The 13,020-nt window shown below is 40.9% G+C and overlaps 1 protein-coding gene across 1 annotated transcript; it reads left to right on the top strand.

Moving 5' to 3' along the window:
* Nucleotides 1-803: 803 nt before the first annotated feature.
* gtf2a1 (general transcription factor IIA, 1) lies at nt 804-9,216 on the top strand. The gene is made up of 10 exons (XM_028397853.1): nt 804-1,027; nt 2,626-2,727; nt 2,990-3,179; nt 3,395-3,459; nt 4,654-4,729; nt 4,871-4,995; nt 5,297-5,401; nt 5,583-5,879; nt 6,047-6,136; nt 7,184-9,216. Exons 1-10 carry the CDS (start codon nt 998-1,000, stop codon nt 7,289-7,291), a joined length of 1,188 nt encoding a protein of 395 aa, XP_028253654.1. The 5' UTR covers nt 804-997; the 3' UTR covers nt 7,292-9,216.
* The last annotated feature ends 3,804 nt before the right edge of the window (nt 9,217-13,020 follow it).

Here is a 13,020-nt window from a genome sequence, read left to right as displayed (position 1 = left end):
GAAGTGGAGGTAACGTTCTCTTGTCAGCTCTCATTTATTGCAAAGCTTTATTGTTTTTGGATATTTCCCCCTGGCAGTCTAAGATAAGTGTGTTTTAGATCAAGCAAACAAGACCTATGCTTGCCCATAAATTCACTTAAAATCTCCCTTTATTGAATAACATGTAAAATAGTTGCATGCTGCACAAAGTGAGTGGAATGTGTGTCTGTGTGTGTGGTGTCTGTGTGAACTGTAAGGAGAGGGCTGGTTGTCTAATTATGTAGTGTGATCACACTCTTGTGGCAACATACAGTTACTACACAAAAAGCGCTGGAAACAAAGATTTTAAATTGTGATATTACGGTGGAAGCATGTAATTTAAATGTTTGGCTACTGATGCATAAATTACATTAAATGTAATATTAAGATGTTTTCATGTTTCTGATTTTGGTGCTCATTGGATAATAATTGACCAAAAGTGCAGGCCAAAGATCGCCTACATGTATTTATTTAGGTTTAAACGTATTTAATTTGTACATTACTTTGTCCAATACTCTGTGACAAGTACGCTGTGATTGATTCCTTTATTAGGTCGCAATATTTACAGTTAGCCTAAATCAGTAAACAAGATCACAGGGCATTAACCAAGCTAATGCGATCTGCCGGCCTCCTCGCTTTTGGACTGCATTTCCCAGCAGCAGCAGCGGCGGCAGCAGCGATTAAGATTAGTCATAAAACTCCACATGAGATCTCGCGATAATTGCGGTTTGACCCTGCCCTATGTCTCGCGCACTCGCAGCACCATCGCTCAGTATATAAAGCAGGACAACGACGGAAGGAGGACGGCTGGGGAGTCGCAGCCCGGGATTGTAAATAAGACCGTAAAAACTGTGTTTTATTTACAAACGTGATGCCGGCTGTTTTAGAATATCGTTCCCAGTTGTTTTAAGTCGTTTTTTTGTAATTTTTGGCTGTATTTCTCGCCTATTTCCGTGGTGGTTTTTACACTACGCGTATAATGGCGAGCTCGGCTAACTCGAACCCAGTGGTAAGGATCAATCTCTAAGGACTGTCAGCGGGGGAAATGGGGGTAAAGTGAATGAAAAGCTGTCGATGAGCAGGTTTTATTTGTTGCAGTACAAATGAGTCTGCTTTGACAAACACTTCACGGTTGTATCCATTAAAAAAAATGAATACTTAGGTTCAGTTAATCGGCCATTATACTTTTTCTTTTTGAAACCAGAGTTCTTTCAGTCAGTTCAGACCATCTGATAGGAGAAACTGTTTGCAGAGGTAAATTAGTGGAATATGTTGTTAGAGTCTGAATTTATTTATGGTTAAAAATGCAATTTTAACTTGGCTGGTTAGCTTTCTTTAGTTGTTCCATGTGTATGGTTTAATATTAGATATGGATACGTGATGTTTGCGCACTTACTGAAGGTTAAAACATTGCTTGTGTCCGTTTATTAAAACTGATACAGATAATTAAGCTAGTATATTTTCTATTTATAAAATACAGATGTACGCAAAGCACATTGCCATCATCCACTGCGAGAGAAATAAGCTTATGTTTAAAAATATTAAAGTTTCCTTAGCCTAAAAGTCGTCAAAAGCTTCAGTCAAATGCCTCATCATTGTCCACCATTCCACGAGCAGAAGGCACGAATGCGTCCCAAAACCACCTATTGTACCCACATCATATCAAATTTGTCCTGCTCCCTGCTTACAAAGACAAACTAATGAGTAAAATTCCGAGTGCTCATGAGATATTACACCGAAAGTATCCTTCACATTCCGCCACACTAAAGTGTAAAGAAACACGGCCGTCGAGCGCGCACACCGCCGCTCCGTAAAATGGCTTCCACGTCTGCCCTCTCTCTCGGTTCTGGCCCTCCTCCTTTCCGCTGCCTGGTTTTATACAGCCATATTGGCTCTCTAATATAGACTGCCCGGGATGGGAAGGTGCTACTCGACGCTACGTCACCGGCTCTACATATAAACACCAGACTGTGCTTTAAATAGTGGGAGAAGCAGACAGGCCGAGGGGGAGGGAAGGAGAGACCGAGGTCTGTGCTGCGGACATTGGGGCAGTGAGCGCAGTGCGGCGGCCTACGTGTCTGTGTCGCTGTTTTTTTTTAGTTTTACATTGTGGTGCTAAAGAGCTGCGGCAACGTTGTTGTAGATCTTTATATAAGCGCGATGCATATGTTGCGGGGAGTCGACCCACCCGTTTATGTCACGGTGTCCCGGGAGACTTCTACTGTATATGTTGTTATATGGTCGTGACAGGAGGACATATAGATTAGCACAATAAGCCACGCAGTGCTGTGCAAACGCTTGTAGCAAAACCCCAGGGATTACAATGCACTGGGTCACTTTGAGAGCTGAGCTGCCTGTATGCATTAGCTGTAAGCCATTGTCATATTATACTAATTAATGCTTATTTGGCATGACGTAACTGAATGTAACGCCTATCATGGTGTGTTTCACTTGTAATGTTGATGACGTTATTCGCAATTAATGTCTGCACACAGGTTTTATTACCACATACATATAATCAGGGCCTAATTATTAAATATTAATAAGAAGTTTTCCCCATTATGCTAATAAAAATGTTTATTGTTCTTATTTTTTGTGTCTCCTTAGCCTAAATTATACAGGTCTGTGATTGAGGATGTGATCAGTGAGGTGCGGGAGCTGTTCCTGGATGAAGGGGTGGATGAACAAGTTCTTTTGGAGCTGAAAACGGTAACTTTCTTAGGCTGTCCTATGTGTGCTTGTTGTGTGGGATATAAACATTATATATGCATTAGGAAGTGGCTTGTTTAAAACAGCTGTCAAGTATTTCACACTGAGAACTTCCTTTGTAAAGTAATTAACATTGTCAGTGTGCCCGCTTTGGATTTGTCCTAACAAGTCTAAACTAGGAGCACCTGCTGCTAAGCTCCTTATGTCTGAAGCAGCCTTCTGACAAATGATGTGTTTTTTTTGTGTGTGTGTGTACCTCTAGCTATGGGAGAACAAATTGTTGCAGTCCAAGGCAGTGGAGGGCTTCCACACCGAGGAGCAGGCAGCCTTGCAAGCCGCTCAGCAGCAGCAACAACAGCAGCTGCAGCAGGTACAGCAGGTGCAACAGGTTCAGCAGGTGACGCAGCCAACCCAGGCCCAACAAGTCATCTTGCCCCCTCAGCAGCAGCAAGGTGGGTCAGCACTGATGCATGTCCAGTTATAATCCCAATCTAGAATAGACTTTTACTGGGGTTCATGCATAAAACAGACATTTCACAAAAAATGAGTTTCTCATGAGACAAACAGATTTTGCGTCATTTTTTTCCCTCCGCTTCCCACTTTTGAGATCACTGTGAAGTACTGAAACATGGGGCATCTTATGACTTAAACATGTTTCTCTCCACAGCTCCCCCGCAGCAAGTCATCGTTCAGGATTCTAAGATTCTGCAGCACATGAGTGCAACGGGGATGGTGAGTAGATTACAGTATGTAATGTATACCCCTGATCTGAGTCACTTAGTATCAAGTGTCCCAGACCAAATCCCTGTTTCCCTAATGCACAGGCCACACTTGAATCACCTGATGTATTTTCAAGATATTACAATGAACCCACTGTATATTATTGCCTGAACAAAAAAAAAACTATCATTCTGCCATTCTTCATGTTCCAGAAGGGCTGTGCGGAGGTATGGGTGTGTGTAATTGTGCTTTAGAAAGTTACCACTTGTAAAACAATCAGAACATAACATTTATTTCCCTGCTTTGTTATCGCTTACAACGCCCCCACTTTGCATTCACTCAACCACTGCTTCTCTCGCCTACTCTATCATTTGTTCGATGGAGGGGAGGCAACAGCCATTTTAGCTGCATCCTGCTACAAAATGTGCTTTCTTCATTTGACACAGCAAAGGCTCTGGAGAACCAGTCAGTCATATGGTAATGATAAGGTGCATGTGACTCTACAGGAGTTTTGATGCATTCCTTTCATTTATTGAATGCACTGCTAAGCCAAGGCTTTTCCTTAGCCCAGAAAGGCTAGTCTAGTAACAGACAGATGAAGGGAGCAGAAGGACACCGAGGACCTTCAGACAGTAGTTTTATAGCCTGAATATTTCAGTAGATACAGCCAGAGACAATGCTGACAGTTACGTGATCTGTTAGTGTCTCATACACACTGACAAACATACCAACCCTTCATCTGCTTTAATGCCGTACTGTGAACACTTTTCTTCCTTTTGTACTTCAACACCTCTGTTCCACAGACCATCTGTTATCGTTAAAGCTTGCATCTGTGCTGTTGGGCGTTAGAAGGTTTTTTTTCCCCCTCTCAATCCTCAACTATTTTTAAGCTTCACTTACACACTTCTCATCTTTTAACATCAAATTTAACAGGTACAATCAGCAGGTTCACAAACATAAATGCTGCTTTTATCACAATAGAAAAGTGGATATGAACTTGGCTGTGAAGATGTTTAATATTTAAATACTTTGCTCTAAAGTCATAAATACTTCTGTGTGCAATGTCTTAAATCATGGATAGTCTTCTTGTCCACATTCTTGAGCCCCAGTTTTTCTGTTACTATATTATTTTGCTACAAGAATGATAGTGTCTTTTTCCTCCTACGTGTTTCAGTCATTTGTGTGTGTTCTTCTTTTGTCCTCTAGAGTGCAGCAGCTACCGCAGCAACCCTTGCTTTACCCACAGGGGTCACCCCATACCAACAGCTCATCACCAGCCAAGGTAACTTCCCTGTATATCAGAATGTAATAATTCATGGACATTTCTGTATTTAAACGACCATACAAAGGTGGTGTTTACTGCTGCAAGTGTACAGTATGCACTCAAAGCATTTATTTTCTCGTATGTTTTGTGATGCCACAGGTCAGATCCTGCAGGTGGTGCGTGCTCCCAATGGGGCACAATATCTCATCCAGCAGCCTCAGCAGCAGATCCTTGTGCAGCAGCAGATGCAGCCCGGTGGGGTGCAGGCACCGGTCATTCAACAGGTATGTACCATCACACAGTGAGGAATACCTTAATTTGGTAAAAGAAGTCAAGGACTCAAAGCAGTTGGTTCTGTGGCTCTAAAACAGCCGAAGAAGAAGATGAATTACCGTGAATAACCCAAAATTATACTTGGAAATCAGGAGGATGCCCCTTCTCAAACAACACTACTTCTCTCTGTAGACAATCTCTAAAATTAAAGTTGTCATTTAAGATGTAGCATAACTTTTTTTCAGATGGAATTCTCTCTAGAAAATCAAGAGCTTACATGAAATTTACCTTTTTTTCTTAACATTTTTTCAGGTTCTGGCTCCTCTGCAAGGAGGCCTGCCCCAGCAAACAGGAGTCATCATACAGCCGCAGCAGATTGTTCTAGCTCCAGGAAACAAAGTCCAAGGCAATGCACAGGTCAGAACACCGATGTAATTTTAACTGAAGTCTTTAATGACGAGCACAGTTCACGTGCTCGTCATGACGTAGCACTTTTCCAATCAAAGCCACAATGTGCTTTCAACATTACATAGTCCATGTAACCTGTGAGGTCTTACAATGACTTACTGTTTACTTTCTGGTTCCCTCTTCTCACCAGGTGATGCAGGCAGCAGCTGTGGCACCACAGCCTGGTCAGGCAGCAACAGCAGCTCAGGTCCAGCAGGTCCAGCAGGTCCAGGGTGCAGCTGCACCACAAGCCCAACCACAGCCCCAGCAGCAGGCTCAGGCCCAGACTCAACCTCAGCCTCAGGCCCAGCAGCCTCCTATGATGCTGCAGGTGGATGGGGCCGGTGACACCTCCTCAGAAGAGGACGAGGATGAGGAGGAGGAGTACGATGAAGATGACGAGGAGGAGAAAGATAAGGATGGAGGAGAAGATGGGCAGGTTGAAGAGGTGAGCAATAGGAGGAAACAATAAAATGAATAAGTAAAATCTGTGATTTAAGGAAACCTGAAGAAGATTTCTGTGGCTCTGCATGTGTTAGTGCTGCATAGGCAGGAGTTTTATCTGCCTTGTCAAGAACATAAAGCACTTTCATCAATCAACGTTTTCTTATTCAGGAGCCACTGAACAGTGGGGATGATGTCAGTGATGAAGAGGACCAGGAGCTATTTGATACAGAGAATGTGGTGGTGTGCCAGTACGATAAGGTAGGAAATGATTTAATCTGCAGAACACTACAGTATATTTTAAAATGAACCTTAGTGTATAGATATACAGTTATTTAAATAATAAAAGCCCTAATGTTGATGTCAAAGTATGTTGGGTTTGCAGGCATATAGTTTGATATTAGAGATATTTGATGTTGTTTTATTGATTAATCATAAAATAACACAATGAGATCAAATATTTGTTACAGTGAGACAAAAAATGCTGGAAACATTATGCATACACTATTGTCATTCAGTTCACTGCAAAGGGTTACACAGAATACAGCGTCTATCTCAGTTTGGGAAAAAATGCCCCGTCTTAAACCTGATTTACATGAAGTATATATTTGTCTGAATGTTTGCTTAAATATTTAAATAGTCTTTTAAAATTCAGTATTCAATATTGTGTAAGTTTGGAATATACCATCTCAGTTTGGATGCAGAAAATCTCAGCTACTTTATATTGAGCGATGCAAGACAAACAGTGTGCCAAATAGGAAGGCTGTCCTACCGTGGTGGCACAACAATCATGAAATCCCCTGAATGCTGTAAGTAGTAGGTTATTGTACTGTGTGACTGCATAAAAATAATTAAAACCAGTAGCTAGGAAACATAGCTTAATGTTTTTCCTTTCCATAGTGGAGCTGCTTAACATAACACATGATTTAAAAAGTTGTCCACAACAACAAATACCTGTCGCGGTCACATCCCAAACATCAAACCTCTCAGTTTTTGCTATTAGAAACAGCTATAGTATTTACAGCCTTATGCTGCCTGGTTCTTCACTTTTGGGTGTTAGCATTGTTTTTTGCCTCGAGCACATAATTCGATTGCCACTATCATATGGCACTGGGTGTATTACAACACTATTTGATGCTAATTCAGTGCGACAAACATCAACACGGGTTAATATCACACTCTGTATGTGTCTGGTCAATTTTCTGTGTGCAGGGGCTAAAAACATTAAAGATGGTGTCCACTGTAAGCTGAAACTGTCCATCTGTCCTCCACGCCCACGACATTCATTTCCTCCCTTTTTCCCCCTAGATTCACAGAAGCAAGAACAAATGGAAATTCCACCTGAAGGACGGGATCATGAATCTGAATGGGAGAGACTATGTCTTCTCCAAAGCCATTGGGGATGCAGAGTGGTGAAGTAGAGTTAAAAAAAAAAAGAACAGACAAAAGCAACAGGAGCAGGAACTCTGTAACTCCTTCTATCCAGTTAACAGACACTTCAGCATCCTTCCATATCCTGTGACTGGATTCATTCAGGAAACGACTTCTGAGTCTTTTGAGAACTCTGACTAATCCAAAGGACTGTGAGGTACTGTACAACCTGAGTGTTGTCAAAGACACTCAACTAGCCTTGCGGGATGAGAAACCTACAGGGGGAACGGATAGCCTGTGAACCGAGCATTGTTTCTCCCTTTTTATTTTTCTTCCAGGCTTCTCTGCCTTTCCTGAGAGAATTCACATGCTTTGAGAAGTGAGCATTTCACATTATACAGGTGTAGTGGACCAGGGTGACCTAACCTGCCTTGCCCCAGGAGGTCAGAGGTCATTCATTATATAACCCCCATAGATGGAAAAACACCTTTGTAATGCACTGTAGTCGGTTGACTGGATTGACTCGTGTCTACATTTAAGTCCAAACTTAGTGCCACCAGTCAAGATTGCTGCCTTTAGAATGACCAGAATCACATTTTGGCTTCTGATCCTTTGTTCTCTGATCTCGATCCTGTCTGTTTATTACTATGGTGCTCCAGAGAGTTTTATGTAGTTGACCTATTATTGTTTTAAAAATGTTTTAAATCTGTTTGATGAAGGCTTAAAAAACATACATCCTAAACTAATTGATGGTTGCATGAGGGGAATTTTATGCAACTCTTCAAAGCAGCACTAAATGCAAAAAATCAACATTGGCTTCTCTAAAGATAAATTCCACCTTTAATCTAAAACTAAAGAAATAGAGAGTTTGTCCTGTTGGTGTGTCTTCTTCTTTACTCTTTATTTTATGTCCCTGCAGCCGTCTGAAAATTTGCACTGTTAGTTTATCGATGTGTTGTGAAGTCAGTCCAGGTAATCAATAGCCACAAGCTTTCTCTGTTTTGTCCATTTGCCAGTGAGTGAGACAGTGACCGTCTGTACAGACACGTGGTGCATATGTGTGTGGGGGTCACTGCTTTTCCCTGAAAATGCACCCCGTAATCTCAAATGGTCACAGTTATAGCAGCGAGGGCGGTGTCCTTCATTTTTTTTTTCTATTTATTCCCTCGAGTTCATAGTTTTTGTTGTTTTTTTTTTTGTTTTTTCTTTGAATGATTGAAAAGCCGCACCAAACTGTGCTCTTATAATCTAATAAGTGTTCCTTTTTTTTCTGTTGGCTGGACAAACGCTACCAAACGCTGTGTTCCAAATCATTTCGTCCACCATTATTTTCTCCTGTGCTTTCATTTTATTCATGACTTTTAAAATGAGAATGTTTTCTACCGAAGTGAGTTTACTCCTGGGAGGGCGGGGTGGGAAGGGGGCCTGTGTGTTTCTCTGCTGTTTGTTTTTAGCGCCCATTGCAGCAATTTAAAATAAAGTATACATGTTTTTGACTGTTGTGTCGATTTGGTTGTTGGTCAGCTGTGTAAAGTAGTGTTGTGTGTTGCCACATCACCACAAACAAACATCACGGATACAAAACATTAATTTTATTTTCTTAAATACGGCAATCATGCATCAGTGGAAAGGTTTTCTAGTAAATTGCAACTACACCTGCTAAAATTAATAACCCTGAAAGATCCTGGACTTTCAGGACCCAGCGTACGGTAGCTCTCTGTGGTTGGGCGGTGCATAGCCACTTATTTTACAGTTATTTCCATATCTCTGGGTGTTGCGTGTGCCTTTTGAACTTTGGTTCAAAGTTTGCCGTATTCACAATTAATAGAACAAAAGAGGGGGTGTCTGTTTATTAAGTGTGCATTCTCTGCTTTCCAAATGTTTTGTTGTGTGTTCTAACTGCTATTAAATAAGACGTGTATTGTTCATATTAATTTTTCTTAAATTAAATCGAGTTTGGAACAAAACAGAAGGTTGTGCTTTGAATACAAGTTGTCCTGCTAGAGGAAAAAAAAGGGGAAATGCTGTTTTTGTCAATTGTTTGAGGCTCATATGATTTGAACTGGATAAAAGATACACATTTTATATAATCTTAACTTGTTGGATTCACTTATTTTAAAGTTTTCAACTGTTCATACTGACAAACTATGCTTATAGTTAATTATGTCAAGTATGTTGTATACATTCACCTATTTTACCATCCATGACGCATTCTAAATGCATTATTTGCATTTTTTTATTACAAAATCCTTACATTTCTCTGCTTACATGCTCAAAACCATAGTATTTAGATTCCATCTGAGTTTCATTTTAATGATTTCTGTACACTTCTGCCTCTACAGAAGAACCCTGTAAGATGGAAGTGCCCTTAGCTGAGATCACTTTCTAACTACCTCTAATGCAACATGCATCTGACACCCAGAATCTGCTCCAGCCTGTCTTTTAATTCCTCTATTCTGCAATCCAACGTCTGGATGGCTGTCAGGGTTTGCACAGCATGGGCGTTCTCCTTGCCTTTCCTCTAATTCCAACCCAAACCGATACAATCCCTGTGTATTTCCTTTTGGGTAATTATGAGATAAAGGTGTGGTGCTGTCTGGGATTAGAACTAAATCAGAAACTACATGGAGATTTTTGCCCTTGATTGTAAATGGATTTGAGGCTGGCTGTCACTTCTACAACATATCACACTTCACAAAGACTTATTCAGCCCTGAACAGAACCTAGTGGAGGAAGAATGCATCCCTGGCTGCTTGTGATGAAGTGGGCTCTCTCGCTATTCCCGGGCACTCAGACATAAGAGTTTGAGCTGCTGGTGAATGAGGCTTATAATGAGGCCCTGGAGATGTCTAGCTTAGGTTCTATAGCTTTTTCTGCTCTACAGATAACTTGTGGTGACTGCCAATCAGCTACATGGCTAAACAGAGTTTGTAGGCTTGAGTAAAATGTAGTAGCTTAACTGTTTGGCAGTGGCATGCTTGTGAATTCACCATAGTCTCAGAAAATGGGAACACAGAGCCTTTATCCAAGTCTAATGGAGATTCCTCCTTTCCTGTTGCTGGCTCAAGTGTTTCATGACTTTTTAAGTGTACCGTACTGAATATATAGTGTGCAATTCAGCTCGTCAGTCTTGGCTATGTGTGTCAAATCCAGTCTTATACAACAACAACAACAAAAAGTTGATAAAGTCTTGTAGAGGAATAGAACCTAAAACCATTTTTGCACAAGTGCATGTAAAATCTCGACATTGACACTAATAAGTGAAGCTTGTTGCAGACATATAACGCGTTTGATGTTTGTGTGATCTCCACATGTTTTTACCTTTATAGGTCTATGTATAGTATTCCGAGTGCCTCTGCATTGCTGCTACAACAGTGAAAGTTCCCAGTCTGAGATAAATAAAGTACTTTTATTTTTCCTGGCTTGTTTCTGATACAGTCATGATTTATGTCTCTATGAGTCTGATAATGTTGGCACACAAGAATCTGGATGTGATCAAAAGGTTCTGATACTGTGCTGCAGTGTAGGCAAATCTGCATTCTCAGTGCACCTGAGTCGCTTAAGGCCACGGCACTTTTGTGCTTTCTATTAGGAGATCTTGAAAAAATTAAGCTGAAGCTAAAACAGCCCTTTGCAAGGATAAGTGCAACAGTTAGGCCCATTTACCACCACTGGCACACAACTGGAATACCTTACTTATTGTCAGAGGGTTTCAGCTAGGCATACCACAACACCGTCTAATTTAATCAGGTGCTGTTCATTCCACCTGGTGAATGTGCACCGAAATGTCCACAGTTCAAAAACACATACCGTCCTGTTGTTTTTTTATGTGCTGAGCTTGCTGGACAGCAGAGTGAATGTTTTTACTGACTACGTTCGCTCTGGTTGTCATTCAAGAGTCTCTCTGCAAGTCACAGGAACTTGACTCTTCAAAAGGACCATCCATGCCAACTGGCCCTTGGAGTTAAATTGACGTCATAAATGCATGGATTTTATGTTCCCAGGACCAAGTACTGGATGAATACTTAGGATTTAAGCTCTAAATCTTGTGATGGAAGCCTTTGTTCGGTTCCTCTCCCACTGTCTGAGTTCAGCAACCAAATCTGCTGTTAGCGAGGGGCATTGTCAGGTTCTGCCCTGCTTATTTGAGGAACAGCTCAGGGATGGGTTTATTTGTCAAACCGACAGAGGAATGATCAGTTCGGCCTGAGAACCAGTCAGGAAGAATGTCCAAATAAATCAATCCCTCAACTCTCAATCGTTTGTTCGGCTCTGTCTGTCTATTGTTTGGCCAGTAAGCCTACCCACAACTCTCAATGACAGTCCATGTGATAATCCTGATGGATTTCAGAAAACACTTGGAAGACTGGTGCGCATTCTACAGGTACAAGCCACCACCACCAGTCTGACTTTGATTTTTACCAACTTTGACATGCATACTGTTGAACTGTGACTTAACACTAGCTGGCAGTGGAAGGGAAGAGGCCCCTCACAAACGCAGCCAGGCACGTTGTGCTCCAGCTCAGTGTGCTTTCTATTTGAAGGGTCCACACACTGGATTGTTGTTAATGGGTGATTGAAAGAGATGAACTTAAAGCCGTGGAAAAAAAAATCAACTGAAAATGATGTCTTGTTACTCTGTTAGGAATTTACTGTGTGAGTCGAGTCTGGAAAGCAATGAGCAGATGCCACTCTTAATTTTTTCAACTGTAAAACTCCTTCCAGGTTTGAGGTTTCACATTCACAGATGATTTGAGATTGGCTTAGTGGTACACACTATTGCAGTATAGTACTACTGTACAACAATTTGCATGACAAATATGCAAGCAAAATTTTAAAAATGATCCCTCTTTCCTGGAAAGACCCCCCCCCCCCCCTTCATCCATATATTTTCTTGAAAATATGTCACCCAGCAGATGAAATGCTAACCAGATGTTAAGCTGCCATTAGCAGAGGGTGTCCTTTAACGCATAATAGTTCAGTATCACAGACAGTTAAAGAAGTGCAGCCTGCACGTGTCTCGGTTGTATTTGCTTTAAGCTCTCCCTGCAAAGGCAAAACTATCTCCCCTGATTGTATAAGTCACTTGTTTCCGTACAAGGAAGGTTGGAAAAATATCACGATCTCACTAAAAAAACAACCACGGCATTCCAAAGGAGAGACATGGCTTCAGCAGTATGTATTTGTGATTATCATACCTGTGTGTTATTTGTACAAAATGTCTAATAGTCGAAATATGTCACGTTGTCCTGATGTGATTGCGGGAGAACGGAGGAGTCAATTACACCAAAAAAAAAAGAAAGAAAAGTAGACAATTGTTGGCATGTATGCACAAATCAAAGCACTTTTAGTGTCCACTTGCAAACTGTTGACTACTTACAGCATAACATTCATACTCACTTTTCAGGTCCAACAAAACAGACAAGGAAGTGTCATCATACAGCATATTTACATTATATACAGAGGTATTAATTGGAATAAAAGTAAGAAATGCTGGTTTCAAAAATTGGATACATTTTCCACCTTGAACGGCACTGAGCCAGCAGGCTGTCACATAACAATCAACAACAAATGAACATAACAATCATGTATAAATAGTGTTCCTCTTCCTAGTGTAATATTTCCAGACTGTGTACAGATAATTTGAATATGACTCGTCATATATTTAAGATACTGAAAAAATATATTTTAATCAAAGTTATACTACGTGTATATTTTTCTATTCTAGACTCTCCATCAGAATACAAAGAACTATAAGTGAGATGAAGTCAGGC

This window comes from Parambassis ranga, chromosome 24 (genome assembly GCF_900634625.1).
Source record: "Parambassis ranga chromosome 24, fParRan2.1, whole genome shotgun sequence".
Lineage (NCBI taxonomy): Eukaryota > Metazoa > Chordata > Actinopteri > Ambassidae > Parambassis > Parambassis ranga.
Note: the sequence above shows the minus strand (reverse complement) of the source record. Positions and strands in the feature narration are given on the sequence as shown.

What these genes read in the sequence shown, in the direction of transcription:
- gtf2a1 (XM_028397853.1), top strand. Translation starts at nt 998, where the DNA reads ATGGCGAGCTCGGCTAACTCGAACCCAGTG. An exon ending in ACAGCTCATCACCAGCCAAG is followed by an intron (nt 4,730 to 4,870) that starts GTAACTTCCCTG and finishes GTGATGCCACAG; the next exon opens with GTCAGATCCTGCAGGTGGTG. An exon ending in AAGTCCAAGGCAATGCACAG is followed by an intron (nt 5,402 to 5,582) that starts GTCAGAACACCG and finishes TCTTCTCACCAG; the next exon opens with GTGATGCAGGCAGCAGCTGT.